The sequence below is a fragment of the Zonotrichia leucophrys genome, chromosome 3 (genome assembly GCF_028769735.1).
Source record: "Zonotrichia leucophrys gambelii isolate GWCS_2022_RI chromosome 3, RI_Zleu_2.0, whole genome shotgun sequence".
NCBI classification, from domain to species: Eukaryota; Metazoa; Chordata; class Aves; order Passeriformes; family Passerellidae; genus Zonotrichia; species Zonotrichia leucophrys.
The window spans coordinates 98078712-98100587 of record NC_088172.1 but is presented as its reverse complement, the minus strand read 5'-3'; the positions used below and the strand labels follow the sequence as shown (position 1 = coordinate 98100587).

At 38.6% G+C, this 21876-nt stretch overlaps 1 protein-coding gene across 6 annotated transcripts in view; it reads right to left on the bottom strand.

The window, feature by feature from the left end:
- MACROD2 (mono-ADP ribosylhydrolase 2) overlaps positions 1-21876 on the bottom strand; it is an 856447-nt gene that overhangs the window by 249842 nt on the left and 584729 nt on the right. For all 6 annotated transcript variants that reach the window (XM_064709456.1, XM_064709457.1, XM_064709458.1 and 3 more), the window contains one exon: positions 482-555. In XM_064709456.1, coding sequence (XP_064565526.1) covers positions 482-555 — 74 coding nt within the window. The remainder of the gene's footprint in view (positions 1-481; positions 556-21876) is intronic.

Here is a 21876-nt window from a genome sequence, read left to right as displayed (position 1 = left end):
ACTAAATAGAAGTAAATAAAAAAATTACTGAAAACATAAAATAGGATCCTACAGGTCTTTACTGTAAAGTGACCTCTGGCACACCACTGACCTTTGATGGCCGTTTCCAGTGACAATTGGTGTGCACATTTCCTTTCCAAGAATCTCCTCATTATTACCCAAAAACTCTGACACTCAGAAACAGCTTAGGAAGAGAACAGTCTTCTGCTTTGCCAGGAAAGATTACAATGCACAGGAAATTCACAGAAAATGCACAGTATGGTTTCAAACAAAGGTATTTCCTTTGAACTCTAGTATAGCTTTTAGACATAAAAATCTTCCCTGGCTATAATGTCCTGACCTGACTTCACTAGTCTTAAGACTAAATAATAAAAGACTTCAAGGCTCAAGCCTATGTTTACTCTTTTCACAGTTTTGGAGTCAAAGACCATAACCTTAAACAAAAATCTGAAAAAAAAATAAAAATAAAAGTGTTCCATACCTCATTGTGATTCTTGCTTAACCATTCCTTAATAGTGCTAAGGGCAATGACAGCAGCAGGCTCATTTGGAAAACCTAAAAAAGAGAAGAAATGGGAGATAAATAAAAGGTATAATTTCTTTTACATACAAGAAAACAAAAATCTGGGTTGTTTTCCTTCTTATTCTTTAAAATATTTTGGAATTACAGCTGGTCAACTCCCTTCTTCACAGATTTGTATAAAGGTTTTAGGCAACATCTGTTACATTTTCCCCCAGCTAAATAATTTGAAAATAGACACAACAATGCTTTATTGGATTTTTTTTTTCCTTGACTCTGGTTAAGAGAAGTCCACTGCTCAAGAGAAGATAAAACAATAGAGAGCTACACATGTGCCATACTGGGCAGGCAAGCATTCAGCACATATATCACAGTAACAAATACTGGGCTTACACTTCATGGCAGCAAGAAAAATTCAGACATTTCTTAAGGCATAAGGGCTTTCTCAAGGCTTTCTTTTTTTAATCCATCTGTCAGCAAAACTATATCACACGATGACCCCAGTGCCATAGGCCTTATAAAGAGAGAAATGTTTGATTTGGAAATCTCTCAATTTATGACCTGAATCATAACAAACAACTTTGGAAATTAAAGAATTCATGAAGCATAAGCATATGAACTTAAGACCTTGTGTTGCATGATACATTAGCAACAGCAATTCCCCCCAGCACTAAACAATAACAAAACTCTTTCCAGGGATACAGACTTTTTGCTTTGATGGTTTCTACCTATCAAATCCATGGATGCTTTCATTACTTAGGCACCTTAATTTAATTTTCCTTTAAATTCCTAACTTGGGGGCAGCAAATCGTTTCTGTGAGGATTTAAAAATAAAACCCCATAAGCTGCATGAATCTGTCTCAGTAGGTGAGATTAATAGAACAGGCTTTGAAGAGGTGGAGCTGCAGGCACAGTGGACAAGCAAGCAACAGGGTTAGAAAGAGTCATGAAATTTGGCATACAGCTGTGTAGATACAGCCTTTCTTACATCACCCTTGCACCATAAGCTGAAACACAGATACTGCAAAAAGTTATAAATTCTCAGCTTCTTTACTTATATTTTCTTTAACCCTTTTTTCAGATTTTGTGCAATGCAAGATTAGGAAAAAACCCAATCCAAACCAAAATCCCTCCACTGAATCACATACCCAAAACATCACTTCCTGTAAATTGACTCTGCAAAGATTTGCTCCAGCAGCATGTGTACTCTTCTGAAGTGACAGATGATAACAATTCATCAAGAAAAACAGGCAAAATACTCAATTTTGGATAACAACATTTAGCATGTGCATCCTTTGAATACATTTCTCAATAAAGCATATTTTTACATTAAAAAAAAAGTTACCAAGTCCAAGATAGAAAACTGGCTTAGACCCTACAAATGTTACTGTGGATACTTCCATTGCTGCTGGGAAAATAAATTCTTGTAACATTTAATAATGCTGCTGATGTCATCAAGGCATATGTCTCATGACACCAGCTAACGACCACTAACGAAACCCAGAGCGGGGACTTCCAGCAGCCTCATTTTCATAACACAAAATAACAGAGCTCTAAGCAGACCATCTGCTCAAATTAGTAATATCCTAGCTGACAAACTGGGGCTTTTTCACACAGAAATTCCATACCCTGAGTGCGGTAGCTCTGCCTGGACATAAAATGAACACCGTGCAGAGGGACAAATGCGTATTTCAGACAACTGATATACTATTGTTTATGCACTGAATGGTTTATTTTCAGAACAATGCTCTCTCCAGCAAGATTAACTTTTCAGGCTTGTTTTTCACTGCCTTGCAGCAGGGTAGCTGGCCAAAATGGTGATAAAGCACTGGGTATTGTATAGAATCTCTCCATAAATTGTACACTGTTTAGAAACTGCTGCCATACTAACCAGTCTTAAATAGAACCTTATCTAGAAAACTGGCTTTCAATTACTACTAAGTCACCACAATGTAAAGGAAACAGTGCTGCAACCTAAATACACAGCCTTGAATCCTGTGTGTGATTTCAGAAAATACGTTGAAATCCATCAGAGCCTTTTATGATCAGCTAACCCCCAAAAAGGATCATCTAATTATCATTTTCACACATTTCTGCAAATTTTAGGGAAAGGATTATCTTACTGACTATATGCAGAAGCAAGATGGAATTAGCCTCCTGTTGCAAACCTTGCACCAGCACAAAAGCCCCTGTGTGTCTGATTCTCAAACAGAAAAACATTTTTGTTTATGGACTGGGTTAAAGGAAGACAAAGCAAGATGGGATCTGTTAAAACACGCTTTTGCATTGTCTTTACCTCTGGCCCACATTTGCCTGCCATAATATTTCTGGTTTGTGCCCATCTGCATCCCCATCCCCTCTTCCCCTCTTTCAGAGAAAAAGCAATCTCAGGAAGCACGTGGGAATCAAATTACTTGAGAGAAATGAGCTCGAGGTGCCTCACAGTTTACTGACTGCTGGAGCAGCAGCTCAGGCAATTCTGGCTAAAGGCTCAATTTCACAAAAGATAAAACAGGTAAAGTAATGAGTGACACTGGGCCATGTTACTGCAGTGAGTGCTCCTCCAGCATACTGAAAAGGACAAGGGCACAAAAAAGCACACACGGGCCGTGAGGTTCAGGACTTCACTGTGTTTGTCTGCATGGAGAAAAAGAGAGGGTTGGCAGGTTGTATGTCATGGACAGGTGTGTGGGGAAGTGCACAGACCCACAGACACAGGTATCTAACTTGGACTGAGCTTTTTACATCCCCCACTGCCACAGCAAACACCTTGGCAACATACCCACCCGTACCAAAAATCAGGACAGGCTGTGTCTGCTTCCTGAAGAGCTGCTTCAGCAAGTGACAATTTTACTGCCACCATCTGCATTCTGCAGTGCCAACTGATCTCATCTCACCATCCATTACCAGGATCCCAGCTCCTCAAGTACAGCAAAACCCTGGATATGGGCAGGAGCCACTCCTCTGGTGCCCCGCTGAGCTCAGCAGCCACCCTTTACAGCACAGCTTTCAATCATCACAGCTGATGGCACAGTGGGTACAAACCTCCTAACTCAGCAGGCACCAGGGTGTGCACCTTGCTGCCATCACATAAATGCACCTCATCTGATATCCACTGCTTTTGGTATGTCTTTGCACAGACACTACCCACAATGACAGCCTAGGAAAGCTTCCTTTGAGAGCTCTTCAAACTTACAAGATTCTGCAACTCTTTCCAGGGCTTTACCAACTTATTCCTGGAAATTGTAACCCTGACCTGTGAAACAGCTGGCAAAGCAAGCCCTAGGCTGCGACAGTGCTTGCAGTCATCATGGCCATAATTTTCCTGCAAAGGCATGATAAGATATGGCAGAATTATTTGGATGGATCTGATATGAAATAAATGTGCTGTTTTAGAAGAGTGTGGAGGAGAACTAAGACAGTAACTAGAGATACACACTGATATTTCCATTAAATTTTGTATTTCTTCCCTGGAATGCAACTGCTAAGAACCTAAGTCATCCTGTATCTAAGTACACAAAACATGCAGTGAATTCCCTGCTGTTAGACACCCTTGTAAATACTCAGTCTTTTGTGCTTGGGGGATTCAGTGGAGAAACATTTACTAATTGTGAATGTTACCCTCCCTAATTTATCTGTGCAATATCAGAAAAATATATACCAGCAGTCCACAAAATCAAAGACTATTCTGAGTTGAAATGTACCCACAGGATCACAGAGTCCAACTCCAGCCCTGTTCTTCAAAGCATAACAGAGCAACAAGACACACAACTAACAGAAATCTATTTCAGGGACTCCCAAACTTTGTGGAGATGCTGGTAGCTTTATCTGCCTCTTTTACTGGGCTTGATCCGATCTTACATAAAAAGTCTAACTTACAATCAGGTAATACCACCTCCCCATGAAGAGCCCGTTAACAAAACACAGGTATTAAGTCATCAAACTTTAATATGATCTACCTGAGGATTAAGATAACATATTATAACAGGAGGGCTATAATACTAACAAGCAAATGTCAATCCAGAAAAATCACTTCAGTAGCTGCAGTGATAAGTGTTATAATTTGTCAGTTCAACTGAGATAGCTAATGTTTTCTGTAAATCACCTCCTCCTGGTACAAAAAGGTCTCTATCCTTTTTTGCTAGCACAGCCTAAGTGCTAGGCAGGTTTTTATTAATTTAAAATGCTTCCTTCTCTATGGATTCTAAAAAGCTTGTCATGGTCTTATATCCTTATTTGCCAGTTTTAATGGTTTAATTTTGAAGCAAATCATGAAAAGAACCAAATGCACATCAACACAAATAATCATTATGTATTTTCATATTTTCCTCAGAAAAATATCTACAGTGGCATATTTGTGCATATATCAAGATGTAACAGTTTGCAGACTGTTCCTGTGTGCTAAAATCAACCCTGAGTCCCACAGCTTAATCAACAAGACTGTTAAAACGGAAAAACTTTCACGTTTTAAGTCTATAAATTTGTCAGTATGCTTACAGATATATAAATGATGCTCTCCAAATAGTAGCTTGTCTCAAACTGGGGGACTGCATTGAAGGCCATCTCTGCAGTCAGTATGACAGGGTATCTCCACCGTGCATCAAGTACTTGCTATGTGGCAATCATCAGCACCAGATGGCACGGAATACAAAGATGCTTTAAAGGAAGTAAGTGGGGAAGAAGAGGAAAGAAGGTACTAAGAATTTATTCTATGCATGTTCTGAAACCTGATATGATTATTGGTACTGTAAATACCTTGTGAATCACAACCAACACATAAATAACTGCACTTCATTATGGCCATGTGGGTTAAGGCCAGCTGTTGACAATGCAGATAGTGCTTAGGACAACAAAAGAGAACAAATGAGATGCACAGCCCAGCATGCCTGAGGTAGGGTTAACTCAATACATCCACTTGTCCTTCAGCTGTGAAATAAACAGAATAATCTTGCAACTGATCCCATACAATCATCTTGTCAGAGATGTATTTTAGTAGTCAAAATTAATTCACTCATGAATTCATGTTGATTCCCATCACCATGGTAAATCCATTCTGTTTGGAGAGAGATGATAGTATTCTACCAAAAAGCTTATTGTCTTGCTATTCTTGAGCTTTTTGCCTTTTTTTCACTCACTCTTCCTTTTCTTTTTTTAATTTTTTTAAATAATCATTGTCACATAGTGATTGGACAAACCAGCTAAGTTCCTACCTTGATCATTTTTGTGGAATCTCATAACTTGGAAAGAAAGTACCCTCATATGGATCAGCTATGTTGAAAGACTAAACTGAAGAATCATGAATCTTCTGCTAAATAACCTACCTTGCCTTATTGAACTCATTCAGCCAGAGAAAACCTTATTTGCTGTCCACTCAAAAACTAACTCTAAGAAAATGGAATTAAGTACTGTGAAAAGCCAGTAACCTTTCTGTTACCTCAAGAAACAAAGCCACACCAATTCACTGTATCCTTCACAGACTGTGCTACACTAATTAATTATCTTTCATGTAAAATAAAGAAGGGGGAATAAGAAATCTTCAAAATGCATAAAGAAAACATTATTCTGAAGAAATCATTATACACTTCTCAATTGCTCCGAAGAAAGGCGCAAACCTTTGAGTGAAAAAAATTCAGCAGCAACAGAAAACCACATGCAGTTCTGAAGAATCATTTCCACTTGCATTCAACTGACATGACAGATGCAGCTGGTGGAAGGTGGTTAATAAAGAACCTCACAAGAACTTTTCTGCTCTGATACAGTGACACAAAGCTGGTAGAGAATTGAAATAAGGGAGAGCCTTTCTTTATTTACAGAAGTGCACTAAGACAGGGATCCCTGACTAAGTCAGTCAGGGTCAATGCTGGCACCAGAGAGCATGATGCAACTCACACAAGCCAGCAAAATCAAGACAAGCTGGAGGTCAAGACACATGGACTGTCCTGACAAGGCAGGGCTTGCTCAGCCTTGGCTTGTCAGAAGAGGTGCCCAGGGTGTGCTGGCTGAGAGGGGCCTCTTGTGCGATCAGCACATCGCCTCACCTGCACCATCTGCAGCTCGGGTGCTTTTCTGTTCTATTCTACATCTGGGCTCAGCTTAGGGCTACAGCTCAAAGTTGCCAAAAGGTGGCTACAGTGCAAGACAAACTAGGTCACAGCTGTTCTCTCTGAAATACACAATATCACATGATGATTCACTTCATGCTCTGCCATGTTGGTATCATTGGAAAAATACCTGCCCTATAACTGTGTTACAAGTGTCAGCTGAGCAGAGACATGCACTGTAATCATGTAGGTCATGGGGGCAGAGGCTTGCACCAGTAAGTCTAAAGACTCCACTGAAGAAAAACTAGATTTCAAATTTACTGAGCTGTTTGATATTCATTAGCATTGGAGGAGGGACAAAGTTTTAGTGAAAATGCATTTACCCTTGGACTACTGAGGAGGAAGAGTGTTCCCCTACGAGTACCTTGCTGCAAGAAATATCACAATGCTGTTCAGAAGGAGAGCTGCATGTGTGTAAGAATTTCACTTTTCTGCAGTAGTAGTAGATTCTTTTTATTAGAAATCTGGGTTTTGGTTTCGCTTTTCCAGCATTTGTAAAGGAGCATGCTTGCAGGGAGTACATCATGGAGAAATGGATTCTGTGGCAGTCTTGTAAAAAACCATAGCAAGCAATACTTGGAGACTCTGGAAATCAAAACTGCTTTGTAGCTGTGCTGTTTACTGTGCTGTGTGATGGAGCTTTTCTGTCTGTCAGGGAATTTCTAATGCCCAAGCAGAAAATTAGGCTTCAAGATGAGCACAGTAGGGGAAAGATCAGACAGACACCAGTGCAACACTGAAAGCAAAAAGATCTCACTGCTCTTGCCATTAGCATTCTCCTATGGGAGGAGAAAGCCTACACAATGCAGTGCAAGTGGAAGATATAATCATGCAGGTAGTTTTGCAATTATAAAATCTGCCTATGAGGGTGCATATGCAATGTCTGTGTAAAGTATACAGCTGTTTAAACACATGTATACAGCTGTTCCTGAGCTCAAGCACATCATTCTCCTTTAAATACACTTTATACCATAACCAGAATTGCTATTCCAGAAACAAACGTTGTACAAAGAAATGTTAATTGAAAGAGATCTCAAAGTGCACATGAGCTTTCTAGTGCAGAGTATTAAATCTTCTCTTTTGCCATATATAACAAGCAAGTTGGGTTTAAGGGTGGCAACATAATACAGCCAAAGTAATTTGAAACAAAGTGTAAAGCGCTAGTCAGCTGTGAAATCTCCCATCATACACTGAATTGCACAGCAATGGGATATTGGCCTCAGTCTAGTAACAATTCCAACATGGTTAAATATTTATTCTACCCACTGATTTAAATAAAAATACCCTGTTGTTCTCAAGTGCAGCAAAGTGTAAGGAATCAATCCTACCTTCCTAAAGTATCTTGCTAATGCCACAGGAGATAAAACCCAATCAAAACAACCCCTGTGCACCCACACGCTCTGAATTCCACTTGAAACTGGAATTTGCTCTTTAAACGTGTGGTGCAGGGCATTGGACCTCCTTAACCTACACTGACACCATTCCCAGGCCCCCCTTGACACACACGGTCTCCAAGCACCAAGGGATGATCTGTTCAGCAGTGGGAATAAAGTAATGATTCTGTACCTTGCCAAGCAGTGCCCCTCATGGCATACTGCTATTGATTGCAGGCTCTAATTGAAGGCTTATCTGAAGTAGAGATATTCTTGATGTGCCACCAACTTACTACTAATATATCTGCCACCATAGGCATAGGCACCATAGGCAGGGTGAGAAGGGGTAGGAATTGCCATGAGAGGCTCACTCCTCTTGCTGAGCGATCTTTATGCAGAGTGGGAGCCGGGAAAATGCACTGAGGAGCAGCAGATTGAGGTGGAGGAAGAGGAGGAGAGGCAGGGAGCATGGAACCTCTTGCTGCAAGATGGGGAGTAGGATTTTGGGAAGAAGGGCTGAATGTTAGAGAAAATACCAGGGCTACCGGCTTTCCTGGAGCTTGTTGGCATCTTATTGCAGGGGTTCCATGCTGTTGTCTCCTACCACAAAAGTTCCAGACCTTCCTGGTGTTTCTCGTGGGCAGCTCCTCAGAGCACTGACTCTTTCTTCTCACAAAGCAGCCACTGACCCCAGTTCCCTTCTCACCCAGCCACCCCACTCTTTTATAGCATGTTCTTCTCACTGGTTACAGCTGGGGCCTGGTAAAGTCAGGCCTGCTCCTAACCTTTGATAATTGGCCCAGCTGCAACTCCTTAGGGCTGAGATTACTTTCTACACCATCTTTATTTTCCTATAGTCTATCCTCCTACAGGAGCTCTCAGTACTTTGTCTCGAATAGGCAAGACAAGAATTACAAGAACTAGGGGAAACACATGCATGTAATGGACATAGGCCACCACAGCAAAATGAAGGAAAATGGCAGCACAGAAAATCTGAGGAACTTCAGAGGAATGAAACATGCACAGGCAATAGTGAAATAAACCACAAAAATCACATAAAGAACACAGAGAGAATTGCCAGCCCAGCTCTAGCCCTTAAATCACTTCCACCATGTTCAATTGCTCTAGCAGATGCAAGACAAAGACCACGCTGGGTTATCTAAAACCAACAGAGCTTTTGGGGAAGGCCATCCACGTACAAGAACAAACAAAACTATCTGACATTATTTCTACTGAAGCACTGCTCTTATCTCCTCTCCAAGGGAAATCAAAGATTTCCTAAGAGCACATAATCAGCTGAAACAATATATACTTACTCCTTGTGAAAGAAAAAAAGAAAAAAAAAAGGAAATAAAATTGTTCTTTTATCTTTTTTCCCAAAGGACATATGAGGAAGAAAGTTATAGGGCAGGTTGGGTGAAAAAGCAGGACACTATTTCTGGCACATTTAATCTACTTAGTTTAGTCTTTTTAACAAAAACATTATTGATTCTTGGTTTGACTTTATTATTCACACTGGGGATTTTTTTTCAATTTTTGCCTCAGACTGCAGTAAACCATAATAAAGGGTCACACCAACAGCTATTGTATTCAGGAAATCTACAACAATTCACACCTGAAATATTTCCATCTAATCTGGAGTTCAAAAATGCCAGTACACTTGGGAGGAACAGAGAGGGGGTGCATTCTAAATTTGATGTTTAATGGCTTGTTCTTCACCCTGCAGAAAGGCAATTCATGCTACTTGGACACATACTACATGCTCGCTGATAAAAAAAAAGTGCTTGTGCAGGTTGTTGGACTTGATGCATCGTTGCACTAGCTCAACAATTTTATGCATTAATTTTTTAAGAGAAAGATTTTTTTTTTCCCCTTGCCCAGATGCTGCTTCATTTCTGTAGTAGTCATTTGCCTGGCAAGAGGTCAGCTCCACATATCCTCCTTTTTTGTCCTGCAAGGGCCACAATGTGCCTTATTTGATTTTATGTTCCTGCATCTATCAGCAACCAGCCAATCTACACTATTTATCTTCATTTCAGGACGCATTGCAGCAACAACTTTTTAAACAAAAACTACAAGGAATCCACTAGCACCTCTTCAACCTTCCCCCAAAGCTGAAGTGAAAAACCTTTCTGCATGTTCTGAGATTACAGCACTATACACAACAGATGAAAAGCAGTTGGAAGACTGTTAAAGTTTGGAATAATGGGAAAAACTGGCTTAAAGCAAGAGTAAGGAAAAATTGAAATTTAAAACTCTGATTTCAGCAAACCTGCCTGGTTAAAATTGTGGATTACACACTTCTGATGCCCTTAGCAAGATCTCAAATGCTAAAGGGTGTAAAAAAACATTAATGGGTGAAATATGAGAATAAGGTTATCTCTTGGAACACCCTCATCAGAACACTTTTGACTAAATTGACTAAATCCCCCCAAGAAACAGTTGTTTTTTAAACCCAATACTGGTAGCTGATCAACAAAATAACCCAGACCTCATCAGATAATTCAGGGTTTCAAAAGATCACAGTATTAATTGTTAAACAAATTTTTGTTACAAATACCATTTCTGCTTACATCTCTGATTTGCATTTCACTCACAATTATGCTTTTATTGAGTCTTGCATTCTTCAATCAAAAAGCAAATTAAATAACCAGTCAATGGCACATGCAATTCCAGAAACTCAAATCCAATTTAGTCTTGATATGAACTTTAGGTCTTATTGAACCTGTTTTAAGTAGCATTTTCAACATGCAATCTGGTTAAGTTGCCAGTGTATTGTTGGGGTTTTTAAGTTTTATTTTTAAATAATTATATGAGCAAATGTGGGCTGATTTTGAAGGAATGGGATTTCCTAGCCTTCAGAAAGGTGTAACAAACATCAGAATTTCTGGTTAGACCAACAGCAGTAAATCCAGCCTTAAAGTAAAATTATTCAATTTTGTGAGATGCCACTTTTCAGGGGGAAACATAAAGCCCAAACGCACATATTTATCAAGTAATTTTGAACAATATTCAAACTGAAACAGGGTAAAAAGCAATGACAGAGCAAATGACAATTACTGTAGTCAGAAGGAATGTCCGGATTTGAAACAAAAGAACCAGTGCTATGGTTGGTCAGATCAAGCAGTGCAGGATTTGGAAGACTGAGAAATCTCTTTTGACCAACAATGCAATACAAATAAGAACCTGATCTGAACAAGTGAAATGTAAATTTCTTACTACCTGTCAGACAAGTGAGATTTAAAGACACCCACTTAAAAACCCAGGCATCTCCAAACCTAGTCTTTAAGTGAAAATTGACCTGACACCTCAATTTCCAGCTAAATGTAGCCATGTGGCTGCAAAGGGGTCATGTGGGCATGGCCAAATTCCAAATATGGTCATGGGGCGTGGCCAAATTCCAAATATGGTCATGTAAGTGTGGCCTAATGCCAAATATGGTCACGTGGGCACAGCCAAATTCCAAATATGGTCATGTGGGCCTGGCCAAATGTCAAATATGGTCATGTGGGTGGGGCTATACACAAATACAGGAAGAGGGCGGAGCTAGGATGAAATAAGGAAATGCCTCTGGGAAACAGGGCATCCCAGGCAGATGAGCAGAAGGGATATGGAAAAGAATTAAATGCGTTGCATGGAGAATCCACATTGATTGTTAAACAATGAGGCAAATGAGGAGAAATAGAAGATTTTTAATTGGGGGATATGTAAAAAGAAGTTGTCAATTCAGAAGAGCTTGTTACATCACCAGAAATAATGTTAGACTTAGAATCAAGCTTAGGGAACAGTTTAGTCAATGTGATTTCCATTAATTTTATCAAAGCGTCCTCACTACACATACAATTACACTCAAGATAGTTCACTTAATCATGACAGCTGCACATCTGCAGATTGTGAAAAATACCAGTGCAATATTGACTTGGGTTGGTATTATTTCAATGAATTACTGGTATGCAGACAGTAGCCTCCAAAGCTCAGTTTTTCTCTCATCTTTGGGAACAGAAATCAGTTTAAAAAATCCCCAAAACTGCACAATGGATGGAAAGTTGTATGTATGTATCAATGCATGGGTCAAAATCTAGAAAAGGAATAACAGTTCCTGGGAGTGAGGGGGAAAAAGGAATCAGAAACAGTTTTGCAAGTTCCTCTTGCAGGAGGTGGGTGAAAATTGGGGAGTGAGGGTGTGATGTTGAGCCTGGGAAAGGTGGGGTTCAGGGAAGACCTTTGCATCTCACTAGGTAAATCTACTTTTAGTGACAACACACTAAATTATTTTTCCCCAAATTATAACTGTTTTTGCCCATTATGGTACTTGGCAAATCATCTCCCTGTCTTTATCTTGGCGCACATATTTCCTCATCTCCTCCTGTCTTGCTGAGGAGGAAGAGAATTAAGCGAGTGGCTGGGTGGGCATCTGTCAGCCAACATCAAGTCACCATACAACCACAGATTCCTCTGCCATAAAACATTTTACATGTTCTACTCTTTTTTCTTCACCAAAACACACAACTTGAAAGCCTGCAAAAAGAAGTCCCAATCACATGCAAGAACAAGTGCCAATCCCAGTAGTCACAGTAACTACTAGGAGACAGAAAAAGAATAACATACACAAAGTTTGAGGTGTCATGCCACTGAAAGTCTGAATATTATTATTTAAAAATATTACAAAAAGGAAAGGCATAGTTTCTATATAAACCATTTTAGAATAAGTAAAAAATAAATTATACTAGCACTGTAATGGGGGCTAATCAAGCTATGTTGAAACCACTGCATAACCAGCAGTCTTAACTTAAAAGTATTCTAGGACTAGAGAAGTAAAGTGGTGGGCATCCAAATGAAAGAAGGATCTCTAAACTTCAGAAAGGTTAAGAAAGAAGGATTTGTATTTCTTAGAAAATAGGAGATTACAATTAAACCTCTGTGAAATAAAATAGTTCGAAGAAACCAGAAGACTAATTGCTGCAGGTTATCTGAGTTCAGGCAAGCACCAAAAGTCAAATTAAGACATCCCCTCTCCAGCAGGAATGTGAAGAAAAACCCTCTAAACTGATTGAAAGAGCAGGAAGAAGGAAAAAATGTTAGCAGTCAGACATACTTTTGCAAGCAGTTTAAAAACTGCTTAGAACACATTTGAAAGAGCTTGTCTGCAATAACAGAGTTAAGGGAGGAAACAATGCATGTGTGAACTTCTGGGACATTTATTGGGCTAAAATTTTAACATCAATTTTGTTTCTCATGATTTTCCATCAAATTCACCATCTAACTTTCTCATGTGCTGCATGGGAGTAATACCATCAGAAACACACCAAAAAAGAAGTGATGCTTTGAAAGGATCAAAGTACTTTTGAAAATCCAGTAAACAAATAAAAAAAGCCCACAATCCATTTGGAGCAAAGCAAATTCAGAATGTGGAAAAACATTACCTTCTAAATCCAGTTCTAAGAACTGAAGGTGCAACTGTCACACCCTTGTTCCCCCAGGATGATACTGTCTTAAGCACTGAACATTATAGACAGATAATTCAGGATTGGACTGAAGCCCATGATTATCTTCTAGCATTTACTGTGTGGATATTTTGATTTATCATTGAGGAAAAGAGAATTTCATCATCAGTCCTGACATTTTTGGGGAAGAGAGCAGCCTTACAATTTAGAGATCTGTAGACATTAATGTATTTAGTAGGCAGTGACAAAAACAAGCAATAAATACAAAGTAACTTAAATAGCACAGATCATACATTAAAAGTTACAAAATTAAGGCTACACATGAAATTCAGACAGAACCATTTTGTTTAGTAAGTAGAAAATCAGTGAAATATGTTGACAGTAAGTCATAAAAACAAATAATAAAAATAAGTAGATTAAAAAAAACTGTGGAGGTAAGGGAAAATTTAAGACATCAAGAATGATAAAATGTGGAGCCAAGGCTGAAATTTATTCAGTAAAAATATCAAGGTGACCTCTTCCTAGCAGAAAGCTTTGATACCATGAAACTTCAATAATTTGTGGAAATTGGTCTATCAAGCAGACATAACTGGTTATCAAATCCAATTTTTTAAAAGTAGATAATTTCTTGAAATCATATGCAATTTTAAATTAATATACTTTTATGAACTTTAAGCCTATATTTTATTGGCATTAGTGCTGATGGAGAAATGTTTCTATTTATTCCTTTTCAGAAAATGCTCATCTTAGTTAAGGTCAGCATAAATGCCATGTAATCAACATGGAAAACTCAGAAGAAGGTCAATGACTAGGAAAGAGTCTTGAAAACATGGGACAAGTTAAGAAAGGATTTGGAAGCTAATTCTTTACTCTCAAATGCCTCAAATTCCACAGCCAGAACACCACTGACTGCCCTTAGCAAGACAATTTTGAATATGCTGTCATTATTAAAGAAATTAAAGGCCAGAGTAGTTACATATTCCCACACCACTTGTACACAACTTTGGAAAATACCAGCTGAAAATATTTGTGGGGAGTTACACTCAAATTTGTCGTTTGTACATTCTCTAATTCTTGGCCACCAACCAGGGTGACTGCAGTCACTGCCTCTGGTTACTGCGAGTCAATAAAACATTGACAACTACACCACACTACAAAACTGAGACAGGTATAGGATTCCATAACATGAAATCCTCACTAGGAATGACATGGAAGCAATGCCAAAATGCAGTCTCATTACCTGAATCATGGCTAGCAGCTTTGATTAAAAGGGAGCTTTGAATCTCACTGGTTTTTTTGGGGGGAAAGGCCTACTACACATCCATGATTCATTGCTTTACTGAAAACTATTAAATTGTAGCTTATAATGTTGATAGCAAAATACAACAGAAGATTTCTAGGGCACTGGCTGGCATGGCCAGCACGTACATAGCATCACTTGTTTCTTCCATATTGTTTCTAGTACTGTGAAAAAACTATCAAGTTTCCTTCCTTTTTCACTTTGTAAACTAGGCAAAAAGGGAAAAAGAATCTCTTAAGCAATGCCAGCTTAACAGCAGAATTGTTCTTTACTCTCATTCCTAAAGACAGGAAAAAACCACCCTGAAAACCAAACCAAATGGAGAAGGCTACAACCAACCTGCAAATACAACTCAAAATGCCACTGGACATGTTCCTAATAGCACTAGGCTAAAAAATAATGTTCTGGCCTCCTAACAGTCAGCTATAGCGAGTTTACTGCTACAACAAAAAGAATAGTTAAAAACCTATCAGTGGCAGAATGTTTAGCACCTATTACAGACACAAGTGTAACTACCTAATGGTAATTAAGGGCATAAGAGAATGACTAATGCTCTGAATCCATAAAAGTGCATTGGTTTGGAAGCTATTATGATTGCACTGTCTGCAGCTCACAGCCTACACTGGGTAATTTACAGTGATAAGCATTCTGCATAAAACTGATACTCCATTCTTCCAGCACTGGATAATGAGCTGGTACATAAAGCTGAAACTACACACCACACACTGGTCACCACTTGAACAGTCCATTTACTCTCCTCCTCAGGATGCACCTGTTTTACCTAATCTTAAATTCCACATATTCCTATGCTGTATTTTTCTCATCAAAATGCTAAACACTTCATGTGGTGTCTTTTGTGGTTTAGAAATACGTTTTTGTTCAGCAAAACTGAGAAACAAGAAAATGGATGAAGAACATACAGTACTGGCTGGCTGGTAGCTAGAACAAATGCTGACATTTATATCAGCTCTTATTTAGCTCAGGGGTTTCTGAACCAGGCCTTCCCCATGCACAAGTGGCATAAAATTACTCACAATGAATAGCACATTTCTCAATGAGTGACCTTGAAGTGCTACTCCACTGGAATAGCCAACCCAAAATTTGGTTTGTAAGAGAAAAAAGTCACAAGGTATGATGAAATATTATATTTTCTATATGAGATACTCCCTGAAAATGAAGGTTTAATGTTTGTATTCCAGAGAGAAATGAAAGAGAAGGGGGCAAAAATTCCTCCCCTGCCACAGCATCGCATACAAGAAATTGTTACCCTTTAAATTATACCATATTTCTGCTAAAGGGTTCTTTCAAACATCAGAGAGAGAAGGGGGGCAAAAATGATATGCTGCATTGTCCAAAACTAAATTGGAAAATGATACATACAGATTATCATCTAGTAATTTATAGGAAAGCAAGTACTTTCATTCTCTTGTATGTAAGTAATATACTGAAAGGAATAAAATAGATTTACAAATTGTTTACAAATGAAACTTTAAAGCAATGTTCTTTTCAAGGGGCTAGATACTCATTCAAGAAAAAATAAGATAAAGTCTTCCCTGCCCAAATCAAATATTTTAAAATAGGTACAGTACTTTGGACTAGATTTCTCCTCTGCAGAGCTTAATGCAGTTATCCAAAGTGAACAGAGTCAACTACAAAAAACCTCATTTATTCCTCTTGATATTTCACAGCTAATGGAAATCACCATAGCTCCTCTGAAATCAGTGTACTCCAACATTAACTTAGCTCTGTTACCATTTAGTTACCAGACGGAAACCTAAAATCATAGCCATAGATAGAAAAAAAGTACATTAGTAAGTAAAGAACATTACTGTGAGTTCTACTATGAATAGGCCAGTTAAAAGAGTCCATATTCCTCATGTAACTCTAGAAGCCACACAGCTGCTGCACAATCCCAAGAAACAGATAAGAAGAATGAAGAAAGTTAAGCAAACATCTACCAAAAGTTCCAAAGTTCTCTACACAGCTGTGAGAGTAAATAATTTTCTTTAGGCTGCCATTGTTTTCCTTTCCATCTGGAACCAGCTTACCTCCTGTTCCCTGGGACAAAATCAGAGTCTGTGGGAAGCTATAACCACTCAGACCTGCCAGCAATATTAACAGAACCATGCAATGGCTTGGGTTGGAAGGGACTCTTACATAATCTAAACTTCAACCCCAAATTTTTGCTGTTTTTTGCAGTAGCCATAACACATCCTGCCAAACCAAGGAGTAATTTTGGTTCCCATGGGATCAGGCACAAAATCACTCCACAAACACAATTCAGGTTGTTCTCTCTTCAAGGCAGGAACTTGTAAGCCACTGTGACTTTTCCTCCTGAGGGCTTACCCAGGAGCTCTGTGTCCCACATCCGTGATGGATGAGGGGTTGGGATGCTCTCAATAACCTTTATCACCCCCGCCAAGCCCTCTGACTGAGAGGGAGCAGTTTGTTTATGGGCGGTGCTGGTGACAGGCACAACAACAAGTTCCCTCATTCAGTCAAATGGGTGAGTTGAAGGATTAGTCTGTCATGCCAGCACAGGGCCTCATTTTTCTTCTGTGCTACCTGGGTCACCCCCTTCCCACAGCCTGTATTTGATCATGACTAATTCGTCAAGGCTGGCTATAGCATGGAAATGAAGAAATGGATTGCGAATTACAGTTATCTTCTCTCAGAACACCCCTTGAACTAGTCCGTTCCTGCAGTAGTGACAGCTCAGAAATAAACCAAAAGCAGCTCTATGGAGCAGCAGCCTGACCCAAAGTGTGTTTTAAAGCAGAAGGTGACTTCCCCCTGCCCAAACCAGCTCCGCAGTGTAAATGGGTGACTTCTATCCTGCCTGCCTGGCAGGCACACAAAAAGCCCACTCACACTTGTTTTCGTAGTCACCTTGTTCACATGTGCTCAATTTCTGACTTAACACTCGTCAACAAGAAGGTGCACACTTGTTTCTGTGAGCCTCACCCTGAATAAACCAGAAGGGGAATTTAATATGTATACAATTACTGCCAAGTAAACAAAGCTAGCAATGATTCTACTCTGCACAGAAGCTCTGGAAAGGATTCCAACTTTCTCCCCAGCAGTACTCACAGAAAGGTAAATTCTGACTCTTGCTGCATTTCCTCTGCAATAAGCCTTATGTGTTCTTACTAGCTGTGTAATATTTCATCCATACAAGAAACTAGCTTAAACTGAATAATCAGATTCTGATAGATTAATTAAACAGGAAACAATTCCACAACAACCTGATATTTTATGAATAATTATCAATATGGAATTTGAGAAATAACACCACAGCCCTGGCAATGCACGCATGCAATCTGTTTAATTCATTGATACAATCACCAGCAAGTTACTTGAGTTGCATAAATTCAAAGTATGTATATAAATCGAACTTTTTATTACCTCAGAAATAACTAGTTAAAAAGAAAATCCCTTTTACTACCAAAAAAAAAAAAAATCAGAGCATTGTAATAGATGCTTCCTTCCATTGTTGTAATTCACAGTACTTTATTTTCTGGCACAGCACATCTTGAGACAGAAGACAGGTGAACATTTTGCCAACACGTGCAGCACACAATAGCTTTAAATACATTCCCAAGATAAAAAGGCACAACTAACTCTCTTCCAGGCCCAAGGTGGCCCTCCATTAACCCAGCTGCCAACACGATCTGCAGTGTGCAGAGCTGCAGAATACATCTTATAAACAGGGTTTTGGCTTAGGAACAGGATTAGTCATTCACTACACAGAACCTTTCAGCTCTGCTATTCTGCCTCAGTGGCAGTTGCCCTTTCCAGTGATATATGGCAGCATCACAATTTAACAAAGATGCAGGGAAAAGGACAACACAGTGAATGACTCTCAGAGCCAGAGATGCCTTTAGCTTGACTTTCAGGTACTTTGATGAGACTCAGAATAGCAGGTCTATTCTGTTGATCCTTACTTTCATTTCAGGAGAAAGATATTTGCCCTTGCAGCAATGCATTTTTACCTCTCACAATCCACCTAAGAGTCTCTATATTCTCACACACTCTTCTTCCAAACTTCTTGGAGTGACTAAAGTTAAGAATGAGAGATGACTTTGGTAATGTAAATTTATATATATGGTGACTTTCTGTGTTTGTACTGGAGTAGTATTAAGGGTCTCCAACACTGACCAGGACCATTACAATAGATATTGCATAAATAAACAGTAAGAAATAATGTCTGCTATGGAGAATAAAAAGTAGCACAAATAAGGCCCAGAATCACAATATCTTGTGTCCAGATCACAGATAGACCCCTTGCACTAAAATATGAGGAATTAATGGGAAACAGAAGCTGTTTTCCTGAGGCATTTACTATCAAGTGCAGTCACAGAAGTTCAAAAAGATACCAAAGGTCAACACCTTTGTGGTAAAACTATTTGATATATGTGACACCACAAATATTACTCCTACTCAACTTCAGTGTGTCAGGGCTTTCAAAACCTCTGCAAGGACACACAAAGACTTGCACTATTCTCCTGTCCTCACAGAATGAGTTTCAAGCTGTGAGTGGGACTGAGCTGAATACACTCAGAGTCACAGGATACCTCAGGCTGAAAGGGAACCACGAGGATTATTGAGCCAGACTCTCTGCTCCTCACAGGACTACCTAAAATTAAACCATGGGAACCATGCTCATCAGGTTTCATGGCAGCTTCCTTCTGTTTACATTTGTAAACTCCAGATAAAATAATTGCATGGTATTAAAAGGAATAGAAATCCTGCCATTGGTGAGCTTTTTCTAGCTGCCAAAGTACACAGAACTTGGGGTATAACTAAGATTACATGCAAGACTAGTTAAGCCAGAGTGCACAGGTAAATGAAATTACTGCTAAGTGCTAAAATGTGGGAAGGCATGAAAAAGATATTATTATAATGACTGTGTTTTCACACTACATCTAATAGTGAATATGGTCAAAAGACACCCAAAGCAACACGGTAGAATTCACTAATGGATTGGGCTCCAGTTAAGTTTTAAAGGCATGTTCTTTCCTGAGGCAAGGGGCAAGATAACATCAAAGAAAAAATTTGGATAGCAATAATTGGGCCTTTTGCCAAGAAATATTTTATACTCCATGTATCATCTTAATGCAATGTCTCTAGGATGAGGTCCACATAGCTTTATTTTCTTACTTCAATTAATTTCTTAACAAATTAGCTTCAAAGAGCTTTAGCTTTTCCAGAGTGTAAAGGCACAGAACAAACACATCAGATTATCACGTTGACATCAGCCAAGAAAATTTAGAAAAGAGAATTAATTGATTCTGTTGGTATACAACAATAGAGAGATTTAACTTGCATCATGGTAGTTGAGACCTTCCTAGCTCTTTTAATAGAAAACCACAAATATGAAAGCAAATAATATAAACGATCAGCTGAAGCCTTATTTATAATTTCTGCAATATGCTTTCTGGACACCAGAGAACTTTTCCAGCTTATTTATGCTTTACATGACAGTTACCTGACAAAAAAATAAAAATACTGAAAGGAAAAAAGGGAAAAGTGCCCAAAACTCAACATGCTTTTGAAGCCTTTGGGGATGTTCCTGGCTTTTCCTCAGGAATCTGGAGATACCTACAGAGCTCATGTAAAGCAACTTGAGCCATGCTAGTAACTTCAAGGTGCAAAACACTATGAAATAAGAGCAAGAGAGCACACAATTGTTTCTTGCAGAGTAGAACCCAGGCAGTGAGGTTAAAGAGGGAGGGAAGCTGCAAGGTTTAAAGGTGTGATAATATAATAATATATATATCTACTATAAATATGGCTGAAATACAAATATAATTTTAAGAAGAAAAAGTAACTACATGGACTTTTATTTCTTCCTAAGGAGAACAGGGAAAGGATTAAAAGAGATGCCATGAGGCAAGTGACTATTTAGTCAACAGTCTAAGCTTTCAAAGGAGAATTTTTAAGGACAGTCACTAAATGCCATTTTCATGAAGGAGAGGATTTGTCCTCTAGTGTTCAGGGGAAATGCTGCAAATTGGACCAGTCAGCAAGACCTTCAGAATAGATAAAATTCTAGATAGTCAAACTACATTATCCATAAAAAACTAATTTCCACTGAAAAAGAGAGCTTATTAAGTCTCTCGTCTGGAATCAAGCTAGAGCTTCTCCTTGCTAAATACATCACATGAATGTTAATTTTAGACTGCTGAGAGCTCATCAATTTACACTTCCCTGTAATAATTTTTTAGTATTTAAATTATGGGAAGACACCAATTAGTATCATGGACACCACACTATCTGAAATAAGAACACTGTTAAATAATGCATGCAACAAATTTTTATACAAGTAGTAATTAGATTTCTAGGATTGCTTGAATATTATAATAGTAATTTCATAGCTGTTACCATTACTTTTAATAATAATCTATTTAAGTGGTGATCAGACCCAAAAGAAGTGTCAAAGAATGAGTTCTCATATATCTTCATTTTTAGAAACATATTACATTATGCCAATTAACCAGCAAATAACAAAATGCAATTAACTCTCAATGAGTTACAAAAAAGGTATTTTAAAACAACACAGTGCCAAAAAAAGTTGCTGTGGTCTAAGCTGAGGATGAGGAGCTGCTGATCAAATTTAAAAATCAGCTTAGTTATGAAAATCTTTTTAATAGGAACTTTTCTTATGTGACCTACTAGATTTTGATTTTTTATCATGAAGAATTTATATGACAATATCCATTTTCCTGGATAACCTCAACTTACATCACAATATCCAAATTCTGATGCTCACATAAGCATTAAGCCTTTTTAATGGTGACAGAAACTCAAAGCACCAGACTGAAGATAAATACAAAACCACTTGAATAGACACTGGTGTATGGTGGCCCTGGAAAATTTACAGCTGACTCCTTCCTTGGAAAGATGACAGTGCTACCCTTAGTAGAATTGCTCATTAAAGAAACATCTATTCCAGAAATGAAATGCCAACAGAAAAATGAGGAAAAAAAAACAGATGAGAAAGATGGAAATAGACGGCCTCAACCTTTAACCCTGTGTCAGGAATTTATTCTGCCTTTGAAAACATTTGGTTTAGTCTTCTGACTCGGATTTTACAATCCTTCAGTCAAACACCTGTTGGTTAATCCCTTGTCATAATC